The sequence below is a fragment of the Microcaecilia unicolor genome, chromosome 3 (assembly GCF_901765095.1).
Source record: "Microcaecilia unicolor chromosome 3, aMicUni1.1, whole genome shotgun sequence".
Lineage (NCBI taxonomy): Eukaryota > Metazoa > Chordata > Amphibia > Gymnophiona > Siphonopidae > Microcaecilia > Microcaecilia unicolor.
This window is the reverse complement of record NC_044033.1, coordinates 139,230,701-139,251,396: the sequence shown is the minus strand read 5'-3', so window position 1 is coordinate 139,251,396 and position 20,696 is coordinate 139,230,701. Positions and strand designations below refer to the sequence as shown.

Sequence of the window (20,696 nt, the reverse complement as noted above, 5' to 3'; positions counted from 1 at the left end):
ATGTATATACCACTTTACAACCAATACTGCCCATTTGAAGGGGTTTACAGAAAATCACATCCATAAAATTTAACACAATACACTTAAATACAAACCGGCCATGACCCGCTGAAAATTTGAAGTTAGCGGCTAGTGGCTAGCCGGTTATATTGTGTGATAAAACTGGTTATCCGCTGATTTTCAGCTTGAGTTTGGCAGTCATGTTTGGCCTCATGAATACATAGAATATCTTTGGCTGGTTCCAACTTAATTGGCCAACACTGAATATTGGCTTGGCCAGTTAAGTTGGAACCGGCCAAAAATAAACCAGATATTCAATTCCAGTCACTGGAAACTGCCCGGCATTGAATATCCGGGCTCAGCGCTCACCATAGGAGGCAGCCCGGATACTTCCCACGGTCTGAATATCGTCTCCAAACTATTTAATATAAAAGTCAAGTATAGGTAGATAACTACCAATTCTTAACCAAAGTACAACACTGTAAACATTTCTTTGATAAACAAATGTTACAGTGAAAACTATGGTGATGTACTTATAAAAAAAAAAACTGAGGCGTTTAGCAGGGCTGTGGAGTCAGAAGCAACTTGGGTGGATTCAGAGTTGGAGTCAGAGGCGATAAAAATGTACCGACTCCAACTCCAGTTTCAAAATAAAAAAACTTACATTACAATATATGATAAATTTATCATTATATATATATATATTTTTTGTCCTGGATCTATAGTAATCATAAATATACGTTAGAACCAGGACGATAATATTTATTTATTTTATTTGTTACATTTGTATCCCACATTTTCCCACCTATTTGCAGGTTCAATGTGGCTTACATAGTACTGTAAAGGCGTTCGCCAATTCCGGTATGAACAAATACAGTAATGTTGTGGTAGAATAAGGTTCATGTGTAACAGACACATTAGGGAATCGTAGAAAGGAAGAGAATCGTAGAGGGGAAAAATTCTTATATGTCCATTATGAGCTTTGGTTTCGTTGTGTTGCAAGGTACAGGCATTTAAGTTGGGTCGGTGGGGTATGCCTTTTTGAAGAGGTTGGTTTTTAATGATTTCCGGAAGTTTAGGTGATCATATGTTGTTTTCACGGCTTTTGGTAATGCTTTCCTTAGTTGTGTGCTTATGTAGGAAAAGCTGGATGCATAAGTTGATTTGTATTTGAGTCCTTTGTAGCTTGGGTAATGGAGATTTAGGAATGTTCGTGTTGATCCTGTTGTGTTTCTGGTTGGTAGGTCTATGAGGTCTGTCATGTATCCCGGGGCTTCGGATCCTGTTGTATTTCTGGTTGGTAGGTCTATGAGATCTGTCATGTATCCCGGGGCTTCGCCATAGATGATTTTATGAACCAGGGTGCAGATTTTGAAAGCAGTAATATAAGTTGTATTTACCAGTACTTTAGATAAAGTACAAATAATTTTAAATACTAATATCAGTCGGAATCGGAGTTGGACAGTAGAAAAATAGAGGAGTTTGTGTCGAAGGTTTGATGTACCAACTCCACAGCCCTGGTTTTTTGCAGATCTCGGTGTGACTTCTAGAAATGTTTAGCGGCTATTGGTTAAAATAACCCCTTTCCCCTAGAATCTGAAGCAGATGATGTTTTATGTGCAACTGATATCATTAGCCAATAGGGGAGTTCTCTTAGGGATGTGCATTTCCTTGAAATGATATGGAAAATATCAAAAACATTTCCTGTGTCATTTAGTATTGATGGCAAGGAAAGATAAGCAGAAAAAAACAGGAAATTTCAGTGCGCATTTCATATCTACTTTGGGCACAAGTTTTACAGCTGCAAAACGCTGGAGTAAATGCTTGCATCTAACTAATGCCAGTTAGGCACAGAAATGAAGGTGCTCTATAACACCATGCCAAGGTGCGGCAAAAAGGGGCTTGCACTGATGTTGGTGCCTGTTTTTGACATGCACGGAGGCCCCCCTTTTCCACAGTTGCTAAAAGGTAGGTCATTCTTTTTTTAAAGAAATGGCGATGTGGCAAGAGAAGCACTTGCTGCATGGCCATTTCTGGGGGAGCCCTTACCGCTGCCCATTGAGGTGGCGGTAAGGGCTCCAGCGCTAACCTGGTGGTAACAGGGCAGTGCTTGGTTCTGCCCGATTATCGCTGGGTACACACCGGTGCTATAAATTAAATATATTTTTGTAGCACCAGATATGATGGTGTGCTGCGGGTGGGAAGTACCATCGGGTTTCTGTGGCACTACTTCCTCTCCTTCCTCCTCAGAGCAAATCCTGTATGTAATCCACACATGTAAATGCTGCTGTTCTCAGTTGGATGGAGGGGATTAGGAGGATTCTTAGTTGGGACTGGAACAGGGGGGGGACAGAACAGGGGGCTCTGAGTCAGGTGGGGGGATTGGAACAAGGGGAGCTGAGTTGGGTGAGATCAGAACAGGGGCTTTGGGGAGATTGGAACAAGGGGAGGTGTTGGAGGACTTGATGGAACCCCTTTATGTGGATCCCAGACAATATTCAGTCAGGACATACATAAATGCCAGTGGCCAGCACATGCCTGGTCATGGCCAGATAGTCAATGCTGGTACCCAAACATAACCCAGCACTGAATATTCAGATTTAATGTAGCCAGCGGCAGTCAGTTCTGATCCCTGCCAGCTGAATATTGGCCAGAGGCTTTCTACTTGCTAAGCCTACTTGTATTAATGATAAGCATTGTTTGGAGCCATTAATTTCAATGTTACAGGTATCTAGATTAATAACTTGTTATTTCCTTGTCCATTTCAGGCTCAGCGATGGCACCAGGGCAATGAGCATTTTGGTCGATCCTGGCAGGCAGGAGATGTAATGGGATGCATGGTTGACATGAATGAACGTACCATGATGTTCACCCTGAATGGAGAAGTCCTCCTTGATGACTCTGGGTCAGAACTTGCATTCAAGGATTTTGAGGTTGGTGATGGTAAGTATTTACATTATTTACATTCTTACTGTACATGCTTGACATTTAATGCTGATTATGCTGGATGACTAGACATGATATTGATCGAAATTTTCTTAATCTATCTCTTGGACACAATGCAGTTAGTGTTAACAGGAGAAAAATAGCACTGCAATACAGTTTTACCTGACAGAAAATTATAGCCCATCTATGGTAATTCTTAAGAAACCATGTTATTGATAACATGATACATTGCAGTTTTGTGACTAATAATGACTGAAATATTATGTTTTTTGACCTGTTAATTTACAAAGATATTTGAAGCATTGCAATATTGGGTAAGATGAAAGTTTATTCCTGCAGAGAGGAAGAGCTATGCAGTAACTGCTATTAAAAGGCTTCTGGCTACAAGCAGTGTGGTCAAGCCCCTGTGACATCATCTTTCAGGGCCAACCAGGATCACTCAAAAGTGCGACACTCCTGCAGCAGAGTTGAAGCAGAAGCGCTACACAGTTGCTGCTGTTAAGAGGCTTCTGGTGATGGTATATTGGATCTATAGGCAGTTTGGTCAAATTCCTGTGATGTCATCTTTCAGGTCTGATCGTGACCACACAAAAGCGTGCCATTCTTGTGGGGCACAACTGCAGGTGTGCATCTGCAGCATCATGACCCAAAGGGGTATGACTTAAGGGCACACCTCTTTGGAACCCAAGGGGAGCCTGGAGTCTGGGGAGTACCTTTGCCAGTGGAGTTTTCCAGGTTTTTCTACTTTTGATCTATTTCATAGAAATGATGAAGAGAAAGAGGAAATGCAAAAACAAGGGCAAGACTCTTCCTCTGGGAGGTATAAAAAGACCAATGGATAAGCATATTGTTCCTGCCTAGGGGTTTCAGGGAAATTTGTCTTCCAGCCCTGTTTCAGATGCCTCTCTGACATCTGGGGAGAGAGCTACTCTATCTCCTCCTATGCCTCCATTGAGCTCATTGGGGTTAAGTGATACCCAAGATGATTCTTCTTTCTCATGTGAAATGCAACAGGCTACCTAAAATCAACCTGTATCTACCGAGAAGTGTATAATTAAGTCTTTGCAACTGGTGACTCTTAGTGATAAGGGAAGTGGCGACACAAATCGGGGGCTGGCCGGCCATCTCCTAAACCCGGCCAAATTGGTATAATTGAAAGCCGATTTTGGCCAGCTTCAACTGCTTTCCGTTGCAGGGCCGGCCAGAGTTCAAGGGGGCATCTCAGCAGGGTACCGGAGGTGGGATGGGGCGTGGTTACGAGATGGACGTTTCGGCCGATAATGGAAAAAAGAAGGCCGGCTCTGACGAGCACTTGGCCGGCTTTACTTGGTCCATTTATTTTTAGGACCAATCCTCAAAAAAGTGCCCCAACTGACCAGATGACCACCGGAGGGAATCGGGGATCACCTCCCCTTACTGCCCCAGTGGTCACCACCCCTCTCCCACCCAAAAAAAAAAAAAAATTAACCATTTTTGTGCCAGCCTCTATGCCATCCTCAAATGTCATACCCAGCTCCATCACAGCACTATGCAGGTCCCTGGAGCAGTTTTTAGTGGGTACTGCAGTGCACTTCAGGCAGGCGGACCCAGGTCCATCCCCCCCTACCTGTTACACTTGTGGTGGTAAATGGGAGCCCTCCAAAACCCACCACAAACCCACTGTACCCACATGTAGGTGCCCTCCTTTACCCTTTAAGGGCTATGGTAGTGGTGTACAGTTGTGGGTAGAGGGTTTTGGGGGGGAGGTTGGGGGGCTCAGCACCCAAGGTAAGGGAGCTATGCACCTGGGATCAATTTGTGAATTCAACTGCAGTGCCCCCTAGGGTGCCCGGTTGGTGTCCCGGCATGTGAGTGTGACCAGTGCACTATAAATGCTGGCTCCTTCCATGACCAAAGGGAATGGATTTGGCCGGGTTTCAGATAGCTGCCATTAGTTTCCATTATCGGCAAAAACCAATGGCGGCCATCTCTAACGCCGGCGATTGCCGGCCCAAATTTGAGATTTGACCGGCCCCGACCGTATTATCGAAATGAAAAATGGCTGGCCATCTTGTTTCAATAATACGGTTGAGTATGCTGCTTTATAGGGCTGGCCTTAGAGATGGACGCCCATATAGATGTCCAGCCCCATTCGATTATGTCCCTCCACGTTGCCTCCGTCAACTGGTGTAACGCTGGAAGATATTTGGAAGATAGTTCATTGATCTGGAAGATCTGGTTAAAGGGCCAGTGACTAGGCTTTGTAGATTTTCTTCTCAAGTTGCGACTTGTTTGGAAGAAACTGATAATAAGATTACAAAAACGGGAGATAGGCCATCATCTGTTGAAACCCAAGTTGAGGTATTGCAAGCAACAGGTTTAACATCAATTAAGAATAGTCTGTCTCTTCGTAGGCAATTTGAAATCCTAGATTTTCAAAAGGCGTTTGACAAAGTACCTCGTGAAAGACTCCAGAAGAAATTGGAGAGTCATGGGATAGGAGGTAGTGTCCTATTGTGGATTAAAAACTGGTTAAAAAATAGAAAACAGAGAGTAGGGTAAATGGTCAATATTCTCAATGGAGAAGGGTAGATAGTGGGATTCCTCAGGGGTCTGTGCTAGGACTGCTGCTTTTTTACATATTTATAAATGATCTAGAGATGGGAGTAACTAGTGAGGTAATTAAATTTGCTGATGACACAAAGTTATTCAAAGTTGTTAAATCGCGAGAGGATTGTGAAAAATTATAAGAGGACCTTACGAATTTTGAATTTTGATTTTGCCGCACATCCATTTTCGGCAAAAAATTTTAAAAGGCCTTTTTTACAGGCACACTGAAAATGGATTGGCGCACACCCGAAACCCACGCCTACACTACCACAAGCCATTTTTCAGTGCACCTTAGTAAAAGGACCCCTAACTCCCGACATTGAGAGGGTAAAGGTGAAAGCTGCAAGTACCTAAATAGAGATTAGACTGATTAAATTGTTTTCTGTGGAATCACTAAGGGCCTGATATTCAGCTGATGGCAGGCAGCGCTTTTTCTGTCTGCTGCCGATGTTAAACCCAGATATTCAATGCCGGTCCATTTTCAGCAACCGGCATTGAATATGTGGGGGATATTCAGCACTAACCGGTTAACTTTTTAGCAGTCAAAAACAGGACAGCTATTTATGCGGCTGTATGGCTGCTAAAGTTATCTGGTTAGATGTGGAATATTGGCACATGAGAAGGAACAGTGTGCTTTAAGCCTGTAAAATATATTGGATATTTTCCTATTTTAATTATGTCTGAAGTCTATTTCTCCTGTTTGGCCAGCAGATGGTGCATGTTTGTGCTTAAATCTGTTACAGAGGGCTGACTTCTCTTTCTTTTAGTTGGCACACAAATAATAGGAAGTGCCTCGCAGTGATGTAACCAGTTTTTATTTGAAACCTGACTGTTCTGGGCTCTGATTGGCTTGGAGTTTTGAAATTACCCAACAGTAGCTGGCTGTTGTTTCAGTCTTAGCCTGAAGGAAGAGGGAGACTGATCTCTTTGCTAAGGCTCTGTGAACAATTATATGTCCTGATCTTCTCAGGTACTGTTTAGACAGTATATAGATGTTTAGTTAGTTTTCTAATTGATCCATTTTTCTGTTACTTGTTACTGTTTGCTATTTGCACATTTTTTGTCCACTGTTCCATGTTCTCAGAATAAACACATTTGTTTGTTCGTTCTGCCTGTCTGGACTGATAAAGAATCCTGTTGGTTTGTGTGTTAGGTCTTTGAGTGCTTTCTGGAAACTGTGGGATCACTGGGAGTGTGGCTCTAGTAACCTAGAAATCATTGGCGATAATTTCAGAGGGGGAGACTCACCCAGAGGCAGTTGTGACCCAGTCGATGGGAGGAGGGTGCTAGTGTAGTGCACGAGCGGCAGGTGCAGGCAGACCTGAGCTGTGCTGGAGATAGACCTCTAAGTGGCCGTGAGGTAACTCCAGGCAGGTGGCTAGGCATTTTGTGACAGCAAATACCAAATTAGTGAGCCTTTTGACTTAACTAATTTATTAGAAACGACTCAGAATAACATCTCTGAATGAGCCACCCTCTTAATGTCTTTCACCTGTGAGAATTATAAAGTTGTTACTTCAAAAAGAAGGATTTCCTGTTTTGTGGTGCTAAATTACAGATTTTCCAGATGTAGCTTGTGCTACACAATAAAATACAGGAGTGGAAGATGCCAACTAAAGTTCTCAAGTGTATTACAAAGTTGTTTATTCATCCAATGTTGACAAACTGAACCCAATACGGCCGTGTTTCAGCATCCAAGGCCTTCGTCAGGAGTTCTTCTGAGACAGCCTAAAACAATTGTGAGAACACATCAAAAAGAACGCCTATCGAGTCAAATTTAAAATCCTGTTGTTAGTGTTTCAGGCTTTTAGTATGGGAGTTCCTCCATATCTTGCATCTTTAACTATCCCTTAATCCCAAGCCTATGTTCTTAGGTCCCTGAATGATCATAGGATGGTCCTACCTGGGCCACAGGCTGCGCATTTCAAATCCACAAGACACAGTGCGTTCTTTTTCACTGCCACGGCACTCTGGAGCTCGCTTCCTTTAGTTATTTGTGTTGAACATTTTTTGAAAGCCTTGAAATCTAAAGTGAAAACATGGCTTTTCAGAAGCCTTTGAGCCTTGAGCTGGGTCAGGTGGGATTCAGTACACTACCTTGGATGGTTTGTGTGTGACGTGCCCCTCCCCCCTTTCTTTTTCTCTCTTTGCTGTATGCTATTACTAATGGAGTTCTTTCCCCTGTTTGTTTTTAGACTGTAAACCAGTTTTCTGGTTGGTTGCAATATTTATTTTCTAATCTCTTTGGGCCCTGATTACTAAGGCGCGTTAGCATTTTTAACACACCTACAATTAGCGCATGTGCTAACCGTGTAGGCACCTATAGGGATATTGTAGGCGGCATACACAGTTAACGTACGCACATGGTTAACGCATGTTAAAAACGTTAACACGCCTGTAACGTGGCATAGTAAATAGGGCCGTTTATTTCCTTTCAATATCCTGTTAAGTGAAGGCACTGCTGATGAAACTGTTATTGTGTAATTTAGCCCATGGAAAGGATAGCTTGAAGGCTGAAGTTTCGCCAAGATTAGTCAAATGATAAACAACACTTGGAAAACTTGTTAATCCTGACAGAGAAAGGCTGACAGCTCCTCAGTCTTATAAAGAGAGTGTATGGCACAGAATATAAATGCAGCTAAACCTCATAAAGAGAAGCTTCAGTTAAATATGTGAAGACATAAAAAACAATATACTCCATATAATATATAGCATCCATCATACATAGATAGCATAACTGTTATCTGGTACAGGAAGGATTGTTAATCTAAACTGACAATGGAACAAAGCTTAATAGCCTTCAACTGTACTCTAAATCAAACTAAGTGAAATCAGAAATCAGAATCAATTTTTAACTGTCATTATTTGATTCATTTATTCTTTTGGTTGAAATTCATCTTACTGAAAAAGAATCGTCAAATTCCATGGTTTCTACTAGGGTGTCAGTACCATACATTAAAACCAGGATGGGCAACCTGGGTCCTCAATGGTAACAACCCAGTCAGGTTTTCGGGATTTCTTCAATGAATGTGAATCAGATCTATTTGCATACCATGGAGGCAGTGCATGCAATATATTTCATTCATATTCATTGATGAAATCCTGAAAACCTGACTGGGTTGCAGCTGAGGACTGAGGTTGCCCATGCCTGCTTTAGAAAGTCAACATAATCATCTTTGATTTAAATAATCCAGTGGTTCTCAACCCAGTCCTCAAGGCACAAGCAGCCAGTCAGATTTTCAGGAAATCCACAATGAATATGCACGAGAGACATTTGAATACCAAGGAGACAGTACATGCCAATCTAGCTAATGTATATTCATTGTGGATATCCTGACAATCCGACTGAGTGTGCCTTGAGGACTGGATTGAGAACCACTGCCATAATAAAAAAAATATTGGAGAATAAGTATCAGAGTTGCCATTCACATTTTAAATATTTGCTTTGAGATTTACTCTGTTTTTAAAATGTTTTTGTTGCCACATCAGACTTTAAGCAAGTCAGATAAAAAGATATCACCTACAGCTTCTTGGCTGACCTATATTTCATGTGTTCAAGTAGACTAATATGAAAATCACGTCACATAGTCCAAGATGGAGAAAATCTTTCTTGGAAAAATTGATTCCATAGAGTGAATGAACAAAGATGACAGTCTTCAAACTTCCTAAGATTAGAGTCCTGTTTATTAAAGCTTAGCGCATGCTAACAGACAGCACATAGTAAATACTGCACATCCTATTTTATACCTATGAGTCACATGGCACTTGGCGCACATGCTTACCTGTAGTAAAAGGAGCCTGTTACACTGCAGAAATAATATTGACAGAAAAAGCATAACAACCTTCTGAATGTTGCACCAATTTACAAAGAATGACATTTTTAATAGCATTAATTAACTGGTTTCAAATGATCTGAAGAGCATGGATTCTTTTAAAATTTGAACTATCTCAAAAACTACTTTGAAAGCTCAATTTTGCGTAAGTTGTCAAGGTAGAAAAAGAATGTCCAAGTCAAGATGCGCCCACTGCAACAAAAATCTTCTCTTAGATTTACTGAAATGGAAATGTAGCTTAATACACTACACATACTACATCTAACATAATATTGGAGGAAAAAGCCTCAACAGACTCCTCTACATCAGGCTCATGGAGTGCTTGCTGTCATCATTGGCACAAAAAAACCTCCAAACGTTATTGAAATTTTTAAAGTCTACAGGACAAAAACTTATCTTTTATAGGTGCTCAGTTCTTCACACTCTCCATGGTCGACAATGGCCAAAGTTTCGTCCACTTCATCAGGGTCCGTGGCCTGCCTGTGCAACTGTCAGTCCAAAAAATATCATTATAACTTCCCATAAATACATATTGCTATCCCAACACAGTACATGCAGATCCAATCCTAGTACCTCACTTCACTGCTGAGGATTTTTGTTGCAGTGGGAATTTCTATATTTTCCTCTATAGCTCCTAAATTTGATCATACAAGTCAAGATGTGCACAATTTCCCGAATGTTTTAGGAAAGGCTTACACTTTGTAGACTTGGGAAATGCATGGTAGTTTCCAGCACATATATCAGGAGAAGAAAATGTTCAGAAAGGGTGGCATCATTCAGGGTTTTGAATGTGCAAGTACTGGTACTTATATGTGTTAGCAGCAGTTTTGCTACTTTTAATACTGCTTCTTTTATCTAAAAATTTTGGAATCATGCCACAATATCTCATGCTGAGTTTGGACTGCACCCAGAAATTTGTGTGCCTGGACAATGTCCACCTGGTCGGGGGAAACCTCATCGGCAACCCCTGCAAGAAAATAGGAAGAAATATTTTGTATGACTTACTTACTTTTGGAGTATTCTGGTAATTCTGGAACACCTCTGACTCATATATTGCAACGGTGGATCTATTTTCCAAGTCCTCCAACATGAAAGCCAGATCTCGTGCATCTTCTTTAAAGTCACCCATTTGCTTATCTAGGGTCATACTGTATATGTCTCCTAGTGTTCCTCCAGTCATTGGTTCATCTCTTCCATTCTGAAGCCTAGGTCCGTGATTTTTTTTCTAAGGTCTGCTCCCAGAATTGAGAGTACATTACAGACAGCTTTAATAACATCTTTAATTTCACGCAGCCAGGCTCGGATTTCCCCCTCTGGATCTAGGATTGTGTCTCTTGCAGGACCCAGTGGCTGAGCCATACTAGATTCTGTCCTCGATACATGTTGACCATCCACCATATTAGTAGCTTCCTGGCACAGGGCCTGCACTGCAGTGGCGTAGGAAAACTTGGTCAAATCCACGCCTTTTGCCTGAACAGACATGGGAGCAGAGTAAGTAAGTCACCCAAATAACAGTTATAACAAGAGAAGCCCAATAATATGCTGGATGCCTGAGATACTTGGTCGACTAGGTTAAGGAAGTGAGGAGCTAAAGGCTTCATCTGCCATCGCTCACGGTGATGTCACTTCCTCCCCACACCATGGAGCAATTTTATAAAATCAGTTTTGTGCATAAGTGGCTACCTACATGTGCAAAAGGCCTTTTATGTATGTGCCTAGCAGACTGCATGATTTGGACAGAGCATGACACAAGTTCACAAGTACATATGTTGTTTACAAAACAGTTTAATCAGCCCATGTACTTGCAAACTTTATGTGCAGACATTTAAACCTGTCCTTGAGCAGGAACAAATATTTGTACCTGAATCCTAGGTGCTGTGTTTTCTACTTATGCTAATATTTTTTAAAGATACATAGGTGCCTGTTAAAATCATGTCTAAATATGCATTTATTTTGCTTCTTAATGTCAGGAATGCTGGGATTCAAACTCAGGACTCCCTGATCTAGAGACTGCTGACCTGCAGATGACCCACAACTTCTATACAGCCCTAAAGCAAGATTTCTTAAACCTGTTTTGGTTTCTGCACCCTCCCCCTTTAACTGATCAATGAAACCCTCACAGCCCCTTTCTAGAATAGGTGTCCACTACTGATAATTGCATATGTTGCCAAGCATAAGCCGCTATCAGTGGTAACTGCTAACATGTTGCTAAAATTACAGTAGTACACAGACATGGCATAGCCACAGGTGAATCCGGATAGGCAGGGGCCCACTCTATTTGAGTTCAGTTTCACTCAATGGTGGCACACATTCTCAGTGTAGCTGGCTGGGATCTACTACTGGAAGATGGAGGTTTTATCAATACTGGAGAAATCATCAGTGTGCTTCCATCTGCTGACACTTGCACCAGTTTTCACATGGCCCGGAGCAGGAGGTGGGTTCTGGTCCAGGACATCTTCAGCTGACAGGGGTTGGGGGTGTAAATATGTGGCAAGTTTTAATAAATTGCCTCAGATTTCAAGAAGGCTCCATACCCACCACTGGTCAAGAATTTCTAGAGCCTTTATGTGGAAGTGGTGGAAGGTGCTCCCTATCCTTAGAGGAAGCCCGTTGGACAAGAATGTTAGCCCAGCACATTCTTGCTGGTCTAACAAGTCATTCTATAAATCTGTTCTGTACCTGGCTTGTATCCAGCTCTGCTTTTTCAATGTTGCTACCTGTGCAATACCTGCTCATTAGCTGATGTGAACTTGCATTTAGATAAATGGAATGAAACCATTGTTGTAGATTTCTATGATTTTAATCCATATAGTGCCCAAAGTAGTCATACCCAAGGCCACCAATTGGATGGATATCTTTGCTTCTACTGATCAATAATCTTGGTCTCCTCTTGATTGTACAGGTCATTATGTACTAGAATTTATACCTTGTATTGGAAAGTTAAAAATGTTAATCAGAAGCAAGTTAGGAAATATCAAATCTGTAGACATAAAATAAAGACAGATCAATTTTGGTCTGGTCTTAATCTCCTTCTTTCTGTTTCTTCTGCTAACCCTATTGATTCAATAAAAGATTGGAATGATATTGTTGCAGAACTGTTAGATAGGATTACTCCTTTAACCTCAAAGCCTAGGAATGTTCTCGCTCCATGGTTTCCAGAAGATGCATTTAACCAGAAGAAGGAGTGCAGACCTTTAGAGCACCATTGGAGAAAATGTCAGGATGCTGATCTTAAATGTATTTGGAAAGAGATGCTCAATACTTACAAATGTCAATTGATCAGTGACAAGAACTCTTACTATTCACATTTGATTGGCAGTTCTCCACTGGACTTAAATAAATTGTTTAAGGTATTTAATAGTACCTGTCAAACAAAAGCTCCTGTTATTCCTAATATTAGAACTGCTGAGACTCCCATGATGTCAGGTTTAGCTAATTTTTTTAAGAACGAGGGACCTGATATTCAAAACTATTTAAATGACTCAACAGGCTCCATGATACAGACTTTCACTCCAAAGGAAGACAGCTCATGCCTGAGAAAGCCTCCACTCCGTATTTAGAAATGCTGTAGGCAGTGTCAATCCAACTAATGCTCCTGCCATACTGGAAAAATTGACCTTTAAGAAGAAAAAGATAGTGATTGTTGGTGACTCCATCTTAAGGGGTACAGATATGTCCATCTACTGACCAGACATGATGTACCAGGAAGGGTACTGTCTGTCTGGTGCCAAGATCTGAGATGCTAGAGAGAGTTTGCTGAGACTCATCAAGCTTACTATCTATTATATAATGCTGAGCATCCATGTAGTAGCTATCCCTATGAATGTAAAAAAAGTGACTTCATGGATCTGGGAGAGAGACAAAGCAGATAGGTGAACAAGTGGTGTTCTTGTCATTCATTCCTGTTGAGAGTAAAGGCTGGGGCAGAGAGGCTCACATTCTGGAGATGAGTGCATGGATGTGTGGACAGTGTCTCTGAGAGTGTTTCAGCTTCCTGGAACATAGGATGATTCTCCAAGGGCTACTAATCAGTGATGGAATCCACCTCTCAGAGAACAAGAAAAGTGGCTTCTGCAGTAGACTGGTTAACCTGCTGAAGAAGGCTATAAACTAGGATTGGCAGAAATGGATGAACAAAGCCTTCAAGTAAGTGAAAACTCTCAGAGAAATAAAACATCAAATATAGAAATGGGAGAAAGAGCAACAACTGGAAATCTGTATATACTAATGTCCATAATATGGGAAATAAAGTTCTGAATCTGGAGGCTCACTTGGATTATTTGGTGGGAATCACATAAAAGTGTTTCACAAAGAGCCATGACTGGGATATGGTTATACTGGGCTATAATCTATTCAGGATGGACATGATAAGAAAAAAGAGAGGAGGAGTAGCACTTTCTGTCTTGCCTCTTAAGTAGAGAGGTGTGGTAGCCATGTTAGTCCACTCTTAAAGGTTATCAATAGAAATCAAACAAAATAAAACATGGAAAAGAAAATAAGATGATACCTTTTTTATTGGACATCTTGCCTCTGAGACAGAAGTAACCTTCTGGAGGTCTCCTGGAGGGTGGACCCATGCTCCCAAGGCAGAATTCCAGGCAAGAAAAGCTCTGGTTACTAAATAAGTATTAGAAATAATAAATGTTTATTCAAGTTGTCATTGGATATTGATCACATTTACCACCACCCCCCCCCCACACACACTGCATCATTGCTAATTATCATATGACAGTTCCCTCTAAAATTTGCCATCGACCAAGCTTCTTTGACAAAGTGTAATAGAAATGCTCTTATGTTAAAAGTATTAAAGTTGTTTTATTTCAGCTTGGTCCTGCGGGAACCTATAAAGAGTGTTGTCTTAAAAAGTGTGAACTGTCAGGTCTATGGGAAACTTGGGTCCAGAATAGAGAGTTCTTTAGCACCCGAGTTGACGTTTTGTGGGAGTGACTAGGGAAGGCCCAAATTTAGGATATCCAGCATCAACAGTCAGACAGGAAGAAATGTCAAAGTAAAAAAAGAAGAGTGTTCTAACTTAGACCTGTTTCAGTCATATCCAGAGTATAAAATTTGCTGTGATTGAGCAGCTGACCAGTGGAGGGATTAAGTCATGACCCCTCCTTGATCCTCCAGTGGTTACTGTTCCTGTCCCTCACCCCTGAAAGTGACACTGGAAAGGGAAACTAGGCTCCTTGACAACATCAAGTATTATAGGCATTCTTATCAGCAAGCTGGTCTAAAGGGTAGACTAATGGTGCACAGTAAACCAGGGAACCTAGTTTCAAATCCTACTTCAACTATTTTTTTTTACCTTTAAATTATGAGCCCTCCAGAAACAGAGATATAACTACTGTACCTAAATATTGAAGACACCTGCAAGCCTGAAGGCTATTGAGGTGGTGCACATTCAGGTACAGTAGATATTTCCCTGTCGTTGGAGGGCTCACCAATTAAATAATGGAATGGAATGCAATGGAATATGAACCTAGGGGCCCTGGATTTAAGTCCACTATACTCTAGGCTGCCCCTCTGCTCTGCAGAGTCATCTGTGTGACCATTGTTGTTCAAATGTGGCCAGATAGACGTCCTTGTCCCTGCTTTTTTGGCATTCATAATTTGGAAATTTTATTTTGGAAATGGCTGTTCATTTTGGTCGTTCTCACATATTTTCGAACAGGGAACCCTAATGTTTTTCCTGTTCCAAAATGGCTGTGAGATGGACTTACTTTTTTGGTTGTTATGAGTGAGATGGCCCAATTCTGACTTGGAAGGTCTTTTGAAAATGCCCTTCTATGTCTTCGGTATCTTTCACTTGAGACACAAGGCCAGATTTGCAATTACGTTAAAAGGGATGCAAGAAGCTTGCCAGTCCAATTGCTCAATCTTGAAATACCTCATCTTTTGTTAAAAAGTTTTAATTTTCTTCAGCTTTTTAGAAAAGTACAAATACCAAAGGAAGAATAAATGGTGTGAAAAGGGAATTGCCACAGAAAACAGTGCGGAACATTTGCTTGACAGGGCTAAACTTAAAAATCAAGTGAAAGTTAGACAATGCTATTTGCACAGGTTTTTGCTTGGAGTTTATTTATTTCCTGTCAATTTGTTAGCCTCCTAGAAGTGCAGGAAAGGAAAGCCTTGTAAAAGAAATGTGTGTGTTTTATTTTTTTTAAATAGTGGCCTCAAAACTTTCTTCAGTACTTTTTAGCAGCTTTTTAGCCTGCACCTTCAGAGTGGCCTGCTCTGATTCGGCTTTTGAAATACAAATGTACTATTGTTTCTCTATATCTTCTCAGGGTTTGTACCTGTATGCAGCCTGGGCTTGTCTCAGATGGGACGAATGAATTACGGCAAGGATGTCAGCACCCTAAAGTACTTCACTATTTGTGGATTACAAGAAGGCTATGAACCTTTTGCTGTAAATACAAACAGAGACGTCACCATGTGGATGAGTAAAAGACTCCCTCAATTTATTTCAGTACCACCTAACCATGAGCACATTGAGGTTTGTGTGAGGCATCTGTTTGGTTTTATGTAGCTGTTTGGTCACTGTGCGACACCTCAATTTAATATTAAAGCAGGATAATCAGACGTCTCGCTTGAGTGCAGATTGCTAATAGAATAGCTCTAATGTTAATTTTAGCATTGCTCAAGATGTTAAAAATATTGTACAGTTTGGAGTTGATATTCAAAGTGATATAAACAGGTAGGAGGAGCTCCTGCCAGTTTAAATTGTGCTCAGCAAACCGGCCGCTGATATTCAGTGGCACTTAACCAGGCATTGCCACTGAATGTCCGCACTAACCGGCCACCTTAACTCTGAGCAGTGGCAGGGAAGTCTGGGGATGGAGTTAGGGAGTTATAAGAGTACTGGTGATATTTAGTGCTAGTGCCCACATAGCTAAGTAGGCAGATAGGACTGCATAAAAAGCAGTTCTAGCTATGCCCTTTTAGCTCTGTGGGTGCCAGCACTGAATACCAGTTGATACTCAAATAGCTTCCCGTAATTGGCCTATGTAAGTCCATGTGCTCTTGTCCCTACAGACAACCCCTGCTCAATCCGACCCTCTCCCAACTCCCCCCAACATGATGGGATCCTCTCTCAACCCCCCTCCCCCCACAGATCCATACCCTACTCTTCGACCCCCTCCAATCATTAAAGCATCCCTCCAGAATCCTATCTCCCTCTTAGACTCCAGCACCCTGGGCCTTCCCTGGTGGTCTATCAAACAAAGGGTAGGAGCGATGCCTACTCACTCTTGCCCATTAGAGCTCCTTCTTCAAAATGTCTGCTGTGACCTCTAATGACAGCCATTTTGAAGGAGTAGCCATGATGGACAGGAGCAAGTTGGCATCACTTCTGCCCTTTGTCCTAGAACCAAACCAAGAAGCGGGAAAAGGAAAAAGGCTTGACAGTTGTTGGGATAAACAATCAAACTTTATTATTACAATACAAAAGACTTGATATGGCACCATGTTTCAGCACTAGAGTGCCTGCTTCAGGAGTCTACAACAAACAGATCGATCTATCTATCTATAACAAAAAAATAGACGTGAATATAGTTATATTTAACAATAATAAGAGGCTAAAACAATAGAATAAAAATTATATAACATTATGAAAAAACATTTAAAATGTGAATAAAATACATTAAGGGGTCAAAGAAGCAGTAAGCCCAACGCAGGAGTTCCCACATCCAGCGTGCGACATCTCTGGCGCTACAAAATTATTTTTATTTTTGTAGCGCTGATGTGTACCTGGTGGTATTCAGGCAGTGCTGTGCGCTGCTTGGTTACCACCGGGTTAACATGGGAGCCCTTATCATCACCTCCGTGAGTGGCAGTAAGTGCTCTCCCCTGAAATGACCATGCGACAAGTGCTTCACTTGCCGCACAGCCATTTCTTTAAAAAAAAAAAAAAAAGACCTCTCTTATACCCGTTGTGGTAAAAGGGGGCCTCAGTGTGTGTTTTTGATGCCAGCATAGGCCCCCTTTTCCAGCAGATTCATAAAAGGACCCCTACATTTGCCAGTGGATATGCAAAACGAATGGATATGTACTACTGTTATTGCATCGATATAGGAATATACATGAATAAATTAAACAGTGGTAATGAAAAGTTATATGAAATACACTTGACATTGAATAGAGTACATAAACAATGGAACGGTGGAGTAATATACATAAAAAACAGGGAACTGACCTGATGAGTTTGTCCTATGAGACTAAGAGCAATGCAACCAAGTGGAACAATGTTTGAAAGGTCTAAGTGAAAACTAAAAAGTAAACATGTGAGAATAGACAGACTCCATGATGGCAAATCATTATAAAACATGAAGAATATATTTAAAAATATAAATAAAAAAAAGAAGGTCACTGAGACATACATTTAAAAAGACGGGTGCATGAGTGGGTACTGCACTTTCCAAATGCTAAATAGTGCTGCTGTTAAAGAAATTAAGATACCAAATATGAAAACAAACACTGTGTAGTGGAAATGTGAAAACTTTGTTTTGTTATGTGCATAAGGGTCATTTAAAATAGGTTGTTTTGTGAACATCACTGTACAATTGCTGCAAAGACTTATTGGATGATGGGAGCGAATTATGTGTACAGTATGTGGCTATAGAACAGTGAATTCATGAGTGTGAGAATTGAAGGGCATGTGCATTGCTTAAACAAACTAACCTTCAAAAATAAACAGTGGAGGTTTTTGTATACTGGAGGGGTTCCTTTTTTCTATCAGTGACATGGGTCCTAAGCTATGGGACAGGTGTTCTAGAGCACTTATTTTTAATGTGCTATTCTAAGTGGCTATAGGATGCTACCGCAAGGGGGCAATCTGGAGGGTTTAAATAGGAGGAACCATTTGTGTGTGTGTGTGTGGGGGGAGTAGTTCTTTTTTGGCATACTTTATTTCCTGGGGGTCAATCAAGTTGTCTTCCACAAAAAACATACACATGCAGTAAATACTGGTCTCTTAGATTGTAAGCTCCTTGAGCAGGGACCGTCCCTCTATGTTAAATTGTACAGCGCTGCGTAACCCTAGTAGCGCTTTAGAAATGTTAAGTAGTAGTAGTAAAATAGAGTAAACCAATAGTAACAGCAAAAACCACTATTATATGAAACTTGAAAATAGCTGTTGTTGATTTTAAAAGAGAATTAGACCTCAGAAACCAATTGGATAACAATCCTTGGTTGAATACAGCTGGATTTTCAGCCAAATTGAGTTTCTATCATCGGGCTCAAAACCTCCTTTGGGTGCTATTGTTTGTTGTGCATCAAAAAATGTTTATATATATATATATATATGTGTTTTTTAAGAAAATTCTGTTAACGGTGGTAAACTTTAGGAAATGATTCTTCAACCAGAATTAGGCCCCTATTTACATGTTTCATTAACACAAATTTTTAAGATAAAAAATAATCAGTTGCAATGCACCTTAAACACAGTGAGCAAGTTGCATATGCAAATCCAAACAAAGCCGCAAATTATTATGGAACTTCAATAATGTGACTTGCACTATCATTTGCTAGCCATGTCATTAAGGAAAGTTAGCTAGATCTCCAAAAGGGTGATTATTCTTTCCCTTATCAGGGGCAATTTGATTGACTAATATTAACAGCAAAAAACACTAATATGTGAAACTTAAGTACAGCAGTTGTTCATTTTAAAGGAGAAAGAGACCTTGGAAACCAATCGTGTAACAATCCTTGGTTGAATACAGCTGGATTTTCAGCCAGTATCGAATTTCTATCATTGGGCTCAAAACTAGTTTTCGGTGCTATTGTTTGTTGTGCATCAAAATAACTTATATATATATATATATATATGTTTTTTAAAGAAAATTCTGTTAACGGTGATGTGAGCACCAAAATCACATATTGCATTAATATAACAGCAGTTGTCTTACTGCTTAAAGTGCAATAATAAAACAGCACTTATGTTAAAGTTCAAAGGGGCCACCGTTTCACTCGTCTTATGGCTTCTTCAGGAACTAATACTGCTTAATTTCACCAAAACATTTTCCAGTGTCAGAAGCTTTTCCTTCTTCTAAATGGCGCTGGAAGCTTCTGACACTGGAAAATTTTTCGGTGAAATTAAGCAGTATTAGTTCCTGAAGAAGCCATAAGACGAGTGAAACGGTGGCCCCTTTGAACTTTAACATAAGTGCTGTTTTATTATTGCACTTTAAGCAGTAAGACAACTGCTGTTATATTAATGCAATATGTGATTTTGGTGCTCACATCACCGTTAACAGAATTTTCTTTAAAAAACATATATATATATATATATATATATATATATATAAGTTATTTTAATGCACAACAAACAATAACACCGAAAACTAGTTTTGAGCCCAATGATAGAAATTCGATACTGGCTGAAAATCCAGCTGTATTCTGTTGGATTATTTGTAGTAAATAATTAGCAGATTTTAGTACACACAGCTTCAGCTTTAGAAATGTTAATTTCTTTCTTCATCTCTCTCTCATTCACCCCTGAATAATTCACTGCTGAGTCACTTTAAAGTTGAAGTAACAAAACATCTGTTTACTCACAGTTTGTAGTTAGATTATAATCAGACAGGCTTATATATACATATTACTATACATTTGTATTATCAGCTCCTTCCATGTGCTTAGATGGTAATGGATGCTCACACCACCATAGATCCTCTCAGGTTAGGAGAGATCATGAGCTCCATGTGCTCCATGTGCTGCATGTGCTGCATCTGCTGTGTCTAACCCCCACAGGAAGTTGCATAGCTGTGTGACCTCTCTAAGTAATTCACATCAGAGGTCACAGAGTAATCACAGAGAAATAATAGGTGACAGGTAATGCATGCAAAATACAATTACATTCCAACAAACCCCTTCTCATGCATAACTGTCATGCAATTATTTATTCATACAAAGTCCAAACTTTATACGCAGATCCTCAAAATGTTCTCTGGGTAACGGTTTGGTCATGATGTCAGCTGTCATCTCACTGGTGTGACAATAGTGTAGACTGATGACCCCTTCTTTCGCCAACTCTCGCACGTTGTGGTATTTCGTTGCGATGTGCTTGGTGCGTGACTGAACCTTGTCATTCTGTGACAGTCGGATGCAGCTCTGATTATCTTCCATTATCTGGATTGGTTTCTTTTCAGCTATTCCGAAATCCAGCAAAAGTTTTTCAATCCACATCAGTTCTCTGCACGCTTCCGATACGGCCACGTATTCAGCTTCTGTAGAAGACAAACTCACAATACTTTGTTTATGACTGGCCCATGAAATGTGTACATTTCCATACATAAACACATATCCACTTGTGGATTTATAATCAGA

The 20,696-nt window shown here is 40.6% G+C and overlaps 1 protein-coding gene across 1 annotated transcript in view; it reads left to right on the top strand.

Moving 5' to 3' along the window:
• Positions 1-20,696, top strand: part of RYR2 (ryanodine receptor 2) — a 908,577-nt gene that overhangs the window by 312,175 nt on the left and 575,706 nt on the right. The window contains 2 exon segments of the mRNA XM_030194683.1: positions 2,769-2,943; positions 15,659-15,867. Of these exon segments, the coding sequence (XP_030050543.1) occupies positions 2,769-2,943; positions 15,659-15,867 (384 nt within the window).